At 38.8% G+C, this 15,000-nt stretch overlaps 1 protein-coding gene across 1 annotated transcript in view; it reads right to left on the minus strand.

Moving 5' to 3' along the window:
- Positions 1 to 1,988: 1,988 nt before the first annotated feature.
- The window catches only part of cdc42se1 (CDC42 small effector 1), a 14,603-nt gene continuing 1,591 nt past the window's right edge, over positions 1,989 to 15,000 (minus strand). The window contains exons 2-5 of the mRNA XM_079176298.1: positions 8,608 to 8,954; positions 5,552 to 5,656; positions 5,201 to 5,272; positions 1,989 to 4,684 (exon numbers count right to left, since the gene is read on the minus strand). Coding sequence (XP_079032424.1) covers positions 5,204 to 5,272; positions 5,552 to 5,656; positions 8,608 to 8,757 — 324 coding nt within the window. The 5' untranslated portion in view covers positions 8,758 to 8,954 and the 3' untranslated portion in view covers positions 1,989 to 4,684; positions 5,201 to 5,203. The remainder of the gene's footprint in view (positions 4,685 to 5,200; positions 5,273 to 5,551; positions 5,657 to 8,607; positions 8,955 to 15,000) is intronic.

Consider the following 15,000-nt stretch of genomic DNA (forward strand, 5'->3'; position numbering starts at 1 on the left):
TTGGTTTTTAGCTGTTGCCATCTTTGTTTTTTAGCTGTTGCCATCTTGGTTTTTAGCTGTTGCCATCTTTGTTTTTTAGCTGTTGCCATCTTGGTTTTTAGCTGTTGCCATCTTGGTTCTTTAGCTGTTGCCATCTTGGTTTTTAGCTGTTGCCATCTTGGTTTTTAGCTGTTGCCATCTTGGTTTTTAGCTGTTGCCATCTTGGTTTTTAGCTGTTGCCATCTTGGTTTTTTAGCTGTTGCCATCTTGGTTTTTAGCTGTTGCCATCTTTGTTTTTTAGCTGTTGCCATCTTGGTTTTTAGCTGTTGCCATCTTGGTTCTTTAGCTGTTGCCATCTTGGTTTTTAGCTGTTGCCATCTTGGTTTTTAGCTGTTGCCATCTTGGTTTTTAGCTGTTGCCATCTTGGTTTTTAGCTGTTGCCATCTTGGTTTTTAGCTGTTGCCATCTTGGTTCTTTAGCTGTTGCCATCTTGGTTTTTAGCTGTTGCCATCTTGGTTTTTAACTGTCGCCATCTTGGTTCTTTAGCTGTTGCCATCTTGGTTTTTAGCTGTTGCCATCTTGGTTTTTAGCTGTTGCCATCTTGGTTTTTAGCTGTTGCCATCTTGGTTCTTTAGCTGTTGCCATCTTGGTTTTTAACTGTCGCCATCTTGGTTCTTTAGCTGTTGCCATCTTGGTTTTTAGCTGTTGCCATCTTGGTTTTTAGCTGTTGCCATCTTGGTTTTTAGCTGTTGCCATCTTGGTTTTTTAGCCGTTGCCATCTTGGTTTCTAGCCGTTGCCATCTTGGTTTTTAGCCGTTGCCATCTTGGTTTTTTAGCTGTTGCCGTCTTGGTTTTTAGCTGTTGCCGTCTTGGTTTTTAGCTGTTGCCGTCTTGGTTTTTAGCTGTTGCCATCTTGGTTTTTAGCTGTTGCCGTCTTGGTTTTTAGCTGTTGCCATCTTTGTTTTTTAGCTGTTGCCATCTTGGTTTTTAGCTGTTGCCATCTTGGTTCTTTAGCTGTTGCCATCTTGGTTTTTAGCTGTTGCCATCTTGGTTTTTAGCTGTTGCCATCTTGGTTTTTAGCTGTTGCCATCTTGGTTTTTAGCTGTTGCCATCTTGGTTTTTAGCTGTTGCCATCTTGGTTCTTTAGCTGTTGCCATCTTGGTTTTTAGCTGTTGCCATCTTGGTTTTTAACTGTCGCCATCTTGGTTCTTTAGCTGTTGCCATCTTGGTTTTTAGCTGTTGCCATCTTGGTTTTTAGCTGTTGCCATCTTGGTTTTTAGCTGTTGCCATCTTGGTTCTTTAGCTGTTGCCATCTTGGTTTTTAACTGTCGCCATCTTGGTTCTTTAGCTGTTGCCATCTTGGTTTTTAGCTGTTGCCATCTTGGTTTTTAGCTGTTGCCATCTTGGTTTTTAGCTGTTGCCATCTTGGTTTTTTAGCTGTTGCCATCTTGGTTTCTAGCCGTTGCCATCTTGGTTTTTAGCCGTTGCCGTCTTGGTTTTTTAGCCGTTGCCATCTTGGTTTCTAGCCGTTGCCGTCTTGGTTTTTAGCCGTTGCCGTCTTGGTTTTTAGCTGTTGCCGTCTTGGTTTTTAGCTGTTGCCGTCTTGGTTTTTAGCTGTTGCCGTCTTGGTTTTTAGCTGTTGCCGTCTTGGTTTTTAGCCGTTGCCGTCTTGGTTTCTAGCCGTTGCCGTCTTGGTTTTTAGCCGTTGCCGTCTTGGTTTTTAGCTGTTGCCGTCTTGGTTTTTAGCTGTTGCCATCTTGGTTTCTAGCCGTTGCCGTCTTGGTTTTTAGCCGTTGCCGTCTTGGTTTTTAGCTGTTGCCGTCTTGGTTTTTAGCTGTTGCCGTCTTGGTTTTTAGCTGTTGCCGTCTTGGTTTCTAGCCGTTGCCATCTTGGTTTTTGGCCAAAACAACCAAATATTTGATGGTTATGATCCCGATCATCACTGTGAACCTTCAATACACTTCAACACATGAAGTCACTTTAAAATAAAGCGCTCATCAACACACACAACAGAGGAAACAGCAGATTTATTGAGACGCGTGTTACATAACCAGGAATAAAGTCATCCCGTGTTTCTGTTTCAGGCGACATCACAAAACCAAACACAAGACAAATGTACAAAAAGTCGTTCATGTCGAGTAAAGACTGTTGGTCTTTAATCTAAAAGAAAACAGTCTTCAACAAATTCATATTGACTTCAAAGAGACACTCATGATGGATTTAAAATAATATTAATTTAATATTCAGAATTAAAATAATAATCAGTTGGAATGCGCTTTAAAGAAATCAGGTTCTCAGAATTGTGACTTTTCTTATATTATATGAAGCAACTCAATGTCTCCTTAATAAAACACTCATTTACATTAAAATAAGTGACATTTTAAAACCTGTTGTGTGTAAAATCTTTATATTTACAGAGAGAAGTTGTCATCGGCCTCTAGTGGACGTTAGAGGAACTGCAGCTGATTGGTTCACATCACATTAACGTTTATTTAAAGCACATAAACAGCCGCTGTTAGACAATAAACAGCTTTTTAATGAACTGAGGCTCATGATCTTTATAGACTCATATTATTCTAACTATGCGACATAAATCCAGAAAGAGACGTCACAATAATACAAACAGTTTAATAAATCAACATCTTTGATACAAAATAAAACAAAACAACAAAGAAAGCTTGACTGAATCAGGACAAAATATATTCAGGTCTGTGTCGCCTTGAAGGGGAAGTTGTCTCCAGTGTTGGTGGACTGTAAGCGGGGGAGGGGAAGAGGAAGAGGAAGAGGAAGAGGAAGAGAGGAACTATGGCCATGATAAACAAAAGGAACCAGACTGTGGAGTCTTGAGAGGAGTTCAGAGGAGAACCGAGACTCAAAGCTCGGAGCCTCTCGTCCATGTGGTCTGCAGCAGAAACACCACAGAAGAAGAAGAAGAACAGCTGGTGTCTCATGTGATTCCTGTCTGCGGCCCCTTGTTTACATCTTATCAGCTGATCGGAGTCACATGACGTGGAATCAGCTGTTGTGGTCGACACATGCGGGTCGCTGAGTAACAAGAGAGTTTACAAAACTCCCACGCTGTGAGGAGTCCAGTGAATGCACCAAGACTTTGATTGATCACTTTTATTATTGTTCTATTATAAATCTAAATCAATCAATCGATGCTTAAATACTTTTATGGATCTGTTGAGGTTATATTTATATTTTGAATGGTATTTTCTTTAAAAGAATTATGTCAACACTATTTCTGGTCATTTTGGGGCTTTAATGACAAATTCAGGAGTTTAAATTCTGTGATCAACATGTTGAAGGTTGACTTTAATATTTATAATATTAATTATTATTAACTTCATTAATATTATAAATATAACTATTTGGAGATTTACTATCTTTTTAAAATCAGACAAAAACAACTAAATAAATTAAATAGGATTTTTCAGAGTTACAAACCTCACACTGCTTGAAATATTCAGACCTTAATAAAGTGACGTATAAAAAGTATTCGGACGGTTAAATACAGAGAACATTGTGAGTTTGGTGGGATGTTTGGATTAAAAAAAACTTTTTTTTTTATAAAGTGCTGGAATTAAACTTTCTGGAGGATTTGAACCGTCACCTATTGAATAAAAGTCCTCTTTGTTTGACTGCTGATATTTAAAGAACCACGACCTTTTTCTAATATTAAAATCTACAACGTTAGCAGACAGAAGCAACAATCACACAGCAAAGCACCCGAAAACAGCAGAAAATAAAAAATAACCTCAAAATATAAAGCAGGTAAACATTTGATCGTCTCACCAGCGGCAGAAAATGTTTTAAACAACAAATGTTTTGAACAAAAGTCTTGAAAATCTCACAAAGTTATCAGTTCATCCGCTTCTGTGTTCTTGGGGCCCAGAAAACGTCGGCCGGAGACCCGTTTAGGGCCGCGAGCCACAGCTTGAGTCATCAGAAGGAATCTTTAAAAGTAAAAAAAATAAAAAAAGGGGATTTTCTGATGGAAGTTTTGAACTACGTGTCCAGATTTAAACTGGTGGGATATTAAGAACATATGACATCACACACACACGCACACACACACACACACACGCACACGCACACACACACACGTACACACACACACGCACACACACACACACACACACACACACGTACATACACAGTAGAGGGACTTTCCTCTCCTAAAGTCTTTCATCATTCAGCACCAGCAGTGAAGCCTGTGCAGAGTGAGGCATCCTGGGAGTTGAGGTCCAATGATGTCATTACTGAGGCCATGTGACCAATGACCAGAGGCCGGGGGGAATACATAGCACAGCTGAGCAGAGTGAAGCATCCTGGGAACGTTGCTGTGGAGCAGAGAACGCTTCCCTATGAATGCTGGGAAATGTAGTTTCTTTTTAAAGAAGAAAACGTTTTTTGAAAATTTAAAGCAACACTTTAGCAAGTACAGACATTCTGTAATTTATCGAATATCCTGAATGAAACGGCATTCTGGGAAATGAAGTCCAGTGATGTCATCGCTCGGTTTGAGTTTTTTTTCATTATTTTTTTATAATGATGGCTACTGATTTTCAGTTTGGGCTCGTAGAAAATGACATGATGGGAAGTGATGATCCTCAGAGGACCACTTCAGCAGGGCCTCCTGTCGGGGGGGGTCAGGTGTGGTTCAGAGGTCAGCAAAGGGTCATCATGGAGGAAAAGAAAACTACAAAAAAAGAAATAGAAGTTAATTATAAACGTGAAATATTTAAATCTGTCTTTGGAGCTTTTTGAAATGTTTTTGTATGAAAGTAAAAAGTTGAAAGCAACTGAAGTGGCAGCTGAAACGGAAACGCTGACAGAAGTGAAGTGTTGGTCGAAGTGAACGTGTTTAATAGAAGTCGAAGAGCCGGTTTAAGTTCCAGCACTGAAAGGAGCCGAAGCGTCAAAAAAAAAAAAAAGCGTTTGGCTGAGGGAAGTTGAAGTGGAGTAAACATTCAATCGATTTACGAGAAAGTTCAGCGTGTTCACATGAACATGAAGTCGAAGTGCTGAAGGAAAGTGAAGTGTCAGTCTGAGTGAATAAAGGAGTTAAAGTTTTGGTTGACGTGCATTCAATTTGTGATTAATTTAAAAGTGTTTATCAGTTTTTTACACTGAAAGGAGTTAAAGTGTTAGTTCATGTGTGGCAGCATAAAAAATGAAATAATATGTGTGATAATATGTGTGTGTGTGTGTTTACCGGCTATAAGAGGTTGTTTCTGCCGTTCATATTCTGGCCTTTAGACCTCATCTGTTCCTGTACCGACCCCGACTGTACACACACACACACACACACACACACACACACACACACACACACACACACACACACACACACACACACACACAACATGATCAATATAATTGATTACATGTGAATAAAAACATCACTTATATTGAATTCATTTTCCAGACAGACAGACAGACAGACAGACAGACAGACAGGTAAACAGACAGACAGACAGACAGACAGACAGACAGACAGACAGACAGACAGACAGACAGACAGACAGACAGACAGACAGGTAAACAGACAGGTGTGGCGTCTCACCGGCTGCAGCCCTTCTGCCATCTCTCCTGATCCGATGTGTGTGAGGTGGATGAAGTTCGTCGGCTCTCCGATCATAGTGCGGTCGATCCTCCTCCTCTTCTTCTTCTACACACACACACACACACACACACACACATAATTAAATTAATAATATTTATTTACTGATATTCATAGAAAATATTCGTCAACACGAGACAAACTATTTTATTTAGTTTATTAATAATTTTATGATTTTAAATATTTTCTAGTTTAATTTCAACATTTCCTTCATTTTATCTTTTTGTTTTATTATTTTTTTGTTATTATTTCATTATTTATAAATATTTTATTTTGAACAATCGCAGACAAACAATAAAACTAAATGATGTCACAATTTATTTGTTTAAAATTTCACAAATAATCAGAAATCAGCTTTCTAATTAAAAACTACAAACTATTATCCAATAAGTTCTGTGCTGCGTTCAGGGACACCGTGACCTCTGAACGCCTCATTAAAACCTCGTTCTGTCCAGTTAATCCTGTTGATCCAGAATCAGATTTAAGAAGATTAAGTTCCTCCAGATTTTTCAGAGCGTTTATGTAACCACGACGATGATGATGATGATGATGATGATGGTGAAGATGAAGATGATGATGATGATGATGGTGAAGATGATGATGATGATGATGATGATGATGGTGATGTTGATACTTTTTATAAAATCTCTTTACTGACATCAGCTGGTTTCTCTGAACCTTTGACCTCCATCACAGTGATGAAGGAAGTATTCAGATCCTTTACTGCAGTAAAAGTACTAATACCTCACTGTCAAAGTACTCTGTTACAGTAAAAGTACTAATACCTCACTGTCAAAGTACTCTGTTACAGTAAAAGTACTAATACCTCACTGTCAAAGTACTCTGTTACAGTAAAAGTACTAATACCTCACTGTCAAAGTACTTTGTTACTGTAAAAGTACTAATACCACACTGTAAAAATCTGTGTGTGTGTGTGTGTGTGTGTGTGTGTGTGTGTGTGTGTGTGTGTGTGTGTGTGTGTGTGTGTGTGTAGCTTCACAATGGAACAAACAGCTCTATAAATACAGACGAGGAAGAGGAGGAGGAAGGACTTCCTCTCCAGAATAACTGCCATTATTCACTACATGACTCTTTACAGTGCTGGAGGAAGTACTTACTGCAGTAAAAGTACTAATACTCTGTTACAAGTTTAAGTACTTACTACTTTGTTAAATAGTTTGTTAAATGATTTGTTAAATAATATTAAATAGTTTGTTAAATGATTGGTTAAATAGTTTGTTTACAGGTTATGTATTTCTGTGAAAACCCTGATGTGAAGAGACTTCTGTGTCTTGTGTTTCTTTAGAACACTGCAGCTCTATTTAAGGAATTCAAAGCATGAACTGATCACCACTCTGTTATCTATTAGCACAGTATTAGCATCGATTAGCTGTTACAATATTCATTTATTACGCTACAAAACAGATTTAGAGGATCAGAGTTCAAAGTGCCCCGTTAAGAGGAAGTCGTTTGCACTGATAGAATACAAACTGCACCTTCTTAGTTAGTTTTGATCTGGATCAGGTTCAGGTTCCACTCAGACCAAGCCATCAACTAGTCCTCTTCACCTCTTCAAACTTTCTTTTAAAGTAAATAACTGAAAAAATAAAAAGGAATAAAAACAACGAACACGGTATCCTGAGGATCATTCTCTCAAACAACTTGATGTGGTCCTCAGACGTCTCCATCCTGGAGAAGAAAGATCATCAAGGACACTGAAGAAGCTCTCCTTTTACAGAGGAGCAACAGAAACATCACAAACTGACATGAGATGTTCAGGGTCCAGGAGAATAGAGCTCTACAGCGGGGGATTAAACCCATCGGTGCTATTGGTGACAAGAGCTGCCTGCAAAGAGTTTAATGGATATTAAAGTCTGGAAAGAGATACAGAAGAATCATCTGATGAACCAGCAGACTTCAGATCAGCTTCTTTCCTCTGTGAGACTCCTTAACTCCTCCATTTAGAATGTAGTTTTTTATATTTATCTTATGTAGTAAAATGGGAAAGTTACTTTGACGTTCACCTGTTTTATTGATTGATCGTGAGCTCACTGATCTGTGATCAGCTCTCACTCTTTTGATTAAAGCCACAGTTTAAAGTCTTCCAGCTGTGGTGTAACATCTGTGTAACATCTGTGTTACACAACAGCAGCAGCTCAGGATTAAAGGAAGGTTCCCACATTTCTGGACTCTGTGACGTCCAACAAGAGGATTTATTTAAATTCTGGAGTCGACACAGTTTACAAACTAACCAGGAGCTCGTTGACGAACACGTTACAGAAACAACAAACCCAACAAACAAACCACTCAGGGCGCCGGGGGGTCAGAGGTCACAGTGAAACAGGAAGAGGAAGTTCTGCCACCTGTTTCCTCTTGAGTAACCTCCAGCTGTTGAGAGATTCACTGAACCTGATGAGGTCTGAAGGTTTCATCACCGTTCAGACGGACATTATATTAAACTACAAATACCTGAAAACTAAACTAGGATCAAACATTTTCAATATAAATGAAGGAAGGTTGTCTTTGCAGCTCACAAACATACAGTTCAAAAGGATGAATGAATGTGAGCTACAACAATATTTTAGCTTCCATTTGTTGACATGAAAAGTATGCAGAATGATTTCTTATCAGCTCTTGTGTGCAGTGAATTTATGGATGAACAGATAAATATCACTGGATTACTGTAATACTAGACAAAACCTAAAAACATGAAGATTCTCAATAGAGTTCTTTTTACTGTGATTTTCAAGTGGATTTATGGACATTTATTCACGATGGACATCATATTAATCGGGAAGTGTATGTTGCACTGAATCTAAAAATATATGAATAATGTCTGTAAATTCAGATTCAACTAAGTTATGACTCTGAGAAGGAGCATGATTTTCTCTCCACCTTAACTCCCCCCTGGAGTGGAACGAACCATGTGAGGACCGCTGACCTCGACGTGGTTTATGAGGACATTCAGGTTAAGATAAGGTAAGTTGTGTGTGTCTCACCGGCGGTGGTTTGGCCACCACGCAGCAGCCCATCTTGTGCCAGAAGTCGCTCATGCCGACGCTCTGCCGGTCAAGCGGCAGGCCACCGCTCTCTGCTGCCGCCCTGCAGGCCGGGGGAGGAACTGCAGCCTGAGGATAATCCTGGGGCATTCAGACAAAACACGTAGAAACTCCCAAAAAATAATCCCACCTCAGAACGAAAACTGTCCGGTGAACAACGCAAAAATAGAGAAAAATGGCAGAATCCCAAAATCCGTTAAAAGTCCACTGTAGAAAAATGATAATGAAAACAAAAAACAAAAGTTTGTGTTTTGATATCCAAACTGTGATGACAGCTTCAGCTTGATCTGTGGAGACAAAAAAGAAACAAGTTAAAGACATATTTTATATTAATCTACCTGATTTAAAATTATCTATAAAACTTAATTATGTTATTTTTAGTTTATTTATTTCTTGTCTTTTCTGTGATCTTTAACATTCCACTTATCACCACATGGAGGTTAATAAATTACTTCCGTCTGTCTGTCTGTCTGTTTGTCTGTCTCTCTCTCTGTCTCTCTATCTGCCTGTCTCTCTGTCTCTCTCTCTGTCTGTCCTTCCAGTAGAAACAGAATCATTAGTGTCTTTCAGGATGAAGGACGTTCACAGATGATTGATCGTGTTGAGAAATCTTCTGCTGGTTGATGTAAATTCAACTTTTGCAATCAGGCCGATTGTTGTTTGTTTTTCTCACTAAAGAACATTTAAATCTGTCAAAGATTCACCATCTGAGACACAAACTGTGTCCAACAACTACGACTTGAAGTGTAAAAAGACATTTGTGATCACAGTAAAAATAACAAACAGAAGGTGTCTGGATTTAATCAGATAATCTAAAACTGTGACAGGTGGCAGGTTATACTAAAGGGGGTGAACTGGACTGATGTGGTCTCTACTGGTTCTAGTCGGCAGCTGAATGATCTGAGACCCAACGACAATCAACGTTTTTCTGAGATATGAGACCTTTAACTCTCGATATATTCCTAAAGTGGTAGTCGGCTGATTGTCTTGTTAACTGTATTCATGTAGATGTTAAAATTTCTGTTCTGGTTTATAGTCTTTAAAGATGGAGGCTGAATTTTATTCTGAGTCTGTTTCATCTTTATCTCACCCTTTGCTGAACGCACCGACCCAGAGTCCTAAACATATATAATATATAAACATGTGTGTCATCTGCATAAAGTGAGACCTTTTGTTTGTTATTTATAATCTAAGATGTTGAACAGAAGAGGTCCTATGGCGGAGCCTTGGGGAACTCCACATGTCACGTTTTTACACCACAAACAGTTGGGCAAACAGTCAGAACACAGTCTCACTAAAGAGTTCTGCAGGAATGAGTCCTAAGACCAGGAATGAGTCAGCATTATTTCACTTCCTGTCCAGTCACTGTGTTTCTGAAATCATTAGAAGTCTGAAATCAGGTCTAGTGTTTAACATCAGCGTTTAGTTCTCTGATTATAAAACAGGTCAGTGAACGCCCCTCTGGTGAATCTTAAAAGAGTGTAAAGGAGACGACTAAACATCCTCACTAGAACTCTAGTCCTCCTTTAGCTTGGAGGAGTCATGTGACCTCCTCATCCCGACTCCTTGCCCCGTCTCCTTGTCCTGACTCCTTGTCTCCAGAATCTAATGGAAGAATCTGATTGGTTGTTTGTGGAGGAACCAGTGATGATGACTTCCTGTTAGACTACAGAAACACTCCATCGCTGGAGCTCTTCTTTTAATTAAGGGAGAGCATAAATTACCAAAGAGGGAGAGAAAGAACAAACCAAACCTGTAATCATGAATCATCATATCCTCTCATTCTTTTAAATACCTTCATCATGTATTTATATAGTTTATTGTACTGTTGCTGAATGCTTATTAATAATATTAAACCACTCATTGGTAAATAAATAAATAATTAAATAACAGAACAATAAATATGAAATCTCCAAAACAATGTCCTCAGACTCACACTTGGTCCTCACAATGATAGAAGAACAAGAACACTCTGTGAGAAGCACAGTGAACACATTAAGTCTGACTAAACACTGGGTGTGGTCCACACACACTCACACACAGACACACACACACTCACACACACGCTCACACTCACACACACACTCACACACACACATTCACTGAGGCATGTCAAGTTTAAATTAAAGAGTTGTTTTGTTCTTGTTGTTTTCAGATGAAACAAACTGATCCTGAGACGTCAAAGTGAACTCACACACACACACACCCACACACACACACACCCACACACACACACACACTCAGGTGATGTGTGACTAATGATTATTAATGAGTAATTTATTCTTTATTCTTCATGAATTCTTCATTGTTCATCAGGCAGAGAGGAGCTCCTTCTCTGAGGCATGAAATGGTTAAACTTTCTTCAACACGTTTCAGACGATAAAAGAAGAATGTGAGCAGAAACAAGTCGCTTCATGTTTCAGAGAAAACGTCTCAATGGATCCAAGTACTGTTGTTTTTCTATTTTGTACTACGTCTCACTCTGCAGATTCAGTAGTTGTGCTACAGCACAGTACATAAGTATGTGTACTTTTGCCACCGACTCGTTCACCGTTAAACTTCCTCAAACTTTATTTTTCCTTCGAGCGCCACAAACTCAAACTGACAGAGCAGGGCGGACCGTACCATCTGTAGAGGGGGGGGGGTAGTGTGTGTGTGTGTGTGTGTGTGCTGTCTCCACACAGTTTTCCCGTTGTTTCTCCTCACACTGACATCATGGGACAAATATTCCACACACAAACACACACACTCTCTCTCTCCGGTCATGAGGTTTAAATAGACGCAGGAAGTTTAAACTGCTGCTGTCCTGTTAGACGTGTTCGACACACACACACACACACACACACACACACACACACACAAAGCTGTGGACATGTGGAAACATGGATTCATTAAAGGGTTCTTCCTCTGGAGAGCAGGAATGACACATTTGTGTTTTTAAAGCTTCTGTTTCTGAGCTTCAGAAACCTTTTATTGAACTGTCCAGTTGCATTGTGGGAAATGTAGTGTTACTGGAGCTGAGACCTGAGAACACGTTACAACCCGGAGGTCAAACAAAGACTCACATGATGATGAAGGAAGACAAACCTTTATTTAAACAATCTTTGTCTCTTCAGGGACATCAGGAGTTTTCTGTATTTATCAAACTGATAGAAATTGAATATATAACAGTAAACAGGTTGGTCTCATCCAGCAGGTATATATGTATATATATATATATGTATATATATATATATATATATATATATATATATACACATATATCAGTGGCGGGCCATGTATTGTATACCTAGGCCTTCAGTGCTGTCCTACTACAGTTGAACCACCTCCTAATAACCATATATATATATACATATATATATACATATATATATACATATGTATATATGTATACATATGAGAAATAATGCACTGTAATTCGTAGATTTTCCACGACATTGTTTACGTATGTTATCGCTACGTTATAAGTCAACGTTGATTTATTTATCACATAACTTCAGTAACGTCTCTTCTGTAACATTTAAACATAATAAATAATTATATATAATACATTAGTTAGTAATTGCATTTTGTATTATTTGCATTTGATTTTATATTATTATTAATAATAACAATATATTATTATTAAAAATACATTATTATTATTATCATCAGTGGGACAAACTTCTACCAGCTCCAGTTTGACTTTCTTTATGTTTCCATTTTGTTTCTATTTATTTTTATGTTACCAGATGAATGAAATGAAACAATATAAGCTGTATGTACATTTACTGTACTTATATACATATATATATATATATCCCTGTACAAGTATACATACAGAAAGTATGTGCAGTATGTGATCAGCAATTTAAGTTTAACTGCTATTCTGACTTTGATTTAAAACTTCACAAACTTCCTCGTTTGTAAACTCAGACGCTCACTTCCTGCTCCAGGTTATCACTTCCTGTTCAGCACAAAGAGGTTTGTGATAAGAAGCAGCATGACATGTGGTATGAGTACTTTTACTGCAGTAGAGGATCAGAGTACTACACAAGGAGCTCTTTTCATTCAGACTTTTAACGGTTTCTCTCCTGTTCAAACACAACATGGAAAATCAGAATCACACATTTTAAACTGGCTCCAGACTTCTGAGCTGCTTCTACTTCACTTCCTGTTCACTGGTTCACTTTTTCAAACAAAACAGAGAGAGAAGAAGAAAAGACGTTTCACTAAAAGGACGAATGTTAAACATATAATATAATAAAGTGTGCTGTAAAAATATGAAAACAGTATTTTCATTTAATGTGTTAAAAAGTTGTAACTGTTTTTTAAAGTTCTTAAATTTGATCTCAGTCTAATAAGCTAAAGGAACAGTGTGTTCAGTAGAGAGCCGGTTAGCTTAGCTTAGCATAAACACTGGAAACGAAGGGAAACAGCTAGCATGACTGTGTTTGTTTCATGGAAATGTTAAGAAATGACAGTTTGAGGTTTTGGCTTGAGTCACAAGCTGGAACTACTTTTCTAGACAAACAGCTGCGTATCCCTCCGCCCAGCTCAGTCACACACACGCTGAACTATATTATTTATATTCAACAACAGTGACATCACAACAGAAAAAGGGATCATATTTTACAAATATAAGCAGATTATATAATTGTGTTATCTTGTATTAAAGTGTTTGTGTTAATGCGGTGAGTTTGGCAGCAGAACAGCGTTGATAATACTTCCCTCTGTGAGTGTGTGTGTGTGAGAGTGTGTGTGTGTGTGTGAGTGTGAGAGTGCGTGTGTGTGTGTGACTGTGAGAGTGTGTGTGTGTGTGTGAGTGTGAGAGTGTGTGTGTGTGTGTGTGTGTTGACAGAGGCTGAAGGTTAAATCCACTTCTCTCTGCACGCCAACAAACACTGCGGTCAGAGTCCAGCAGACACTGATCCAGGACTTCTTCGTCAAAGTGAAGATTTGTCTGAAGATCCGTTTTAAATAAAGATTCACACGCAGTCACCAGGTTCACATCGCCGTGGCAACGGTACATTCCCAACACGAGAACAGGGTTCAGTCCAGAAACAGTGAGTCAGTGAGAACGTCCTGCAGACGTCTGCAGAGATCTAAGGATGAGCTCAGAGAGGGAAGACTGATGACACATATCTGCTGCTGGACCTGAACCAGCACAGACACCAGAACCTGAACCAGCACAGACACCAGAACCTGAACCAGCACAGACACCAGAACCTCAACCAGCACAGATACCAGAACCTGAACCAGCACAGATACCAGAACCTCAACCAGCACAGACACCAGAACCTCAACCAGTACAGACACAAGAACCTCAACCAGCACAGACACCAGAACCTCAACCAGCACAGACACCAGAGCTGCTGTGGGGACCAGAAACACCGGAAACACCAAGAAAGTGGCATAAAGCAAGGGGAGGGCGGCAATGGCCCCTTACCTACTTCCTAACCCCTGACTGCGGGAGCTTCATCCAGAAACAATCCAGAAACTAATCCAGAAAATAATCCAGAAACTAATCCAGAAACTAATCCAGAAAATAATCCAGAAAATAATCCAGAAACTAATTCAGAAACTAATCCAGAACTAACCCAGAAACTAATCCAGAACTACAGAAACTAACCCAGAAACTAATCCAGAACTACAGAAACTAACCCAGAAACTAATCCAGAACTAACCCAGAAACTAATCCAGAAACTAATCCTGAAACTAATCCAAAAAACTAATCCAGAACTAATCCAAAAAACTAATCCAGAACTAACCCAGAACTAATCCAGAACTAACCCAGAAACTAATTCAGAAACTAACCAGAACTAATCCAGAAACGAATCCAGAAACTAATCCAGAACTAATCCAGAAACTAATCCAAAAACTAATCCTGAACTAACCCAGAACTAATCCAGAACTAACCCAGAACTAATCCAGAACTAACCCAGAAACTAATTCAGAAACTAACCAGAACTAATCCAGAAACTAATCCAGAACTAATCCAGAACTAATCCAGAAACTAACCAGAACTAATCCAGAACTAATCCAGAAACTAACCAGAACTAATCCAGAAACGAATCCAGAACTAATCCAGAAACTAATTCAGAAACGAATCCAGAACTAATCCAGAACTAATCCAGAAACAAATCCAGAACTAATCCAGAAACAAATCCAGAACTAATCCAGAAACTAATCCTGAACTAATCCAGAACTAATCCAGAACTAATCCAGAAACAAATCCAGAACTAATCCAGAAACTAATCCTGAACTAATCCAGAACTAATCCAGAAACTAACCAGAACTAATCCAGAAACTAAATCAGAAACTATCCAGAAATAACGGACACAGCTCTCTAGC

The sequence above is a fragment of the Pholis gunnellus genome, assembly GCF_910591455.1.
Source record: "Pholis gunnellus genome assembly, chromosome: 16".
NCBI lineage: Eukaryota > Metazoa > Chordata > Actinopteri > Perciformes > Pholidae > Pholis > Pholis gunnellus.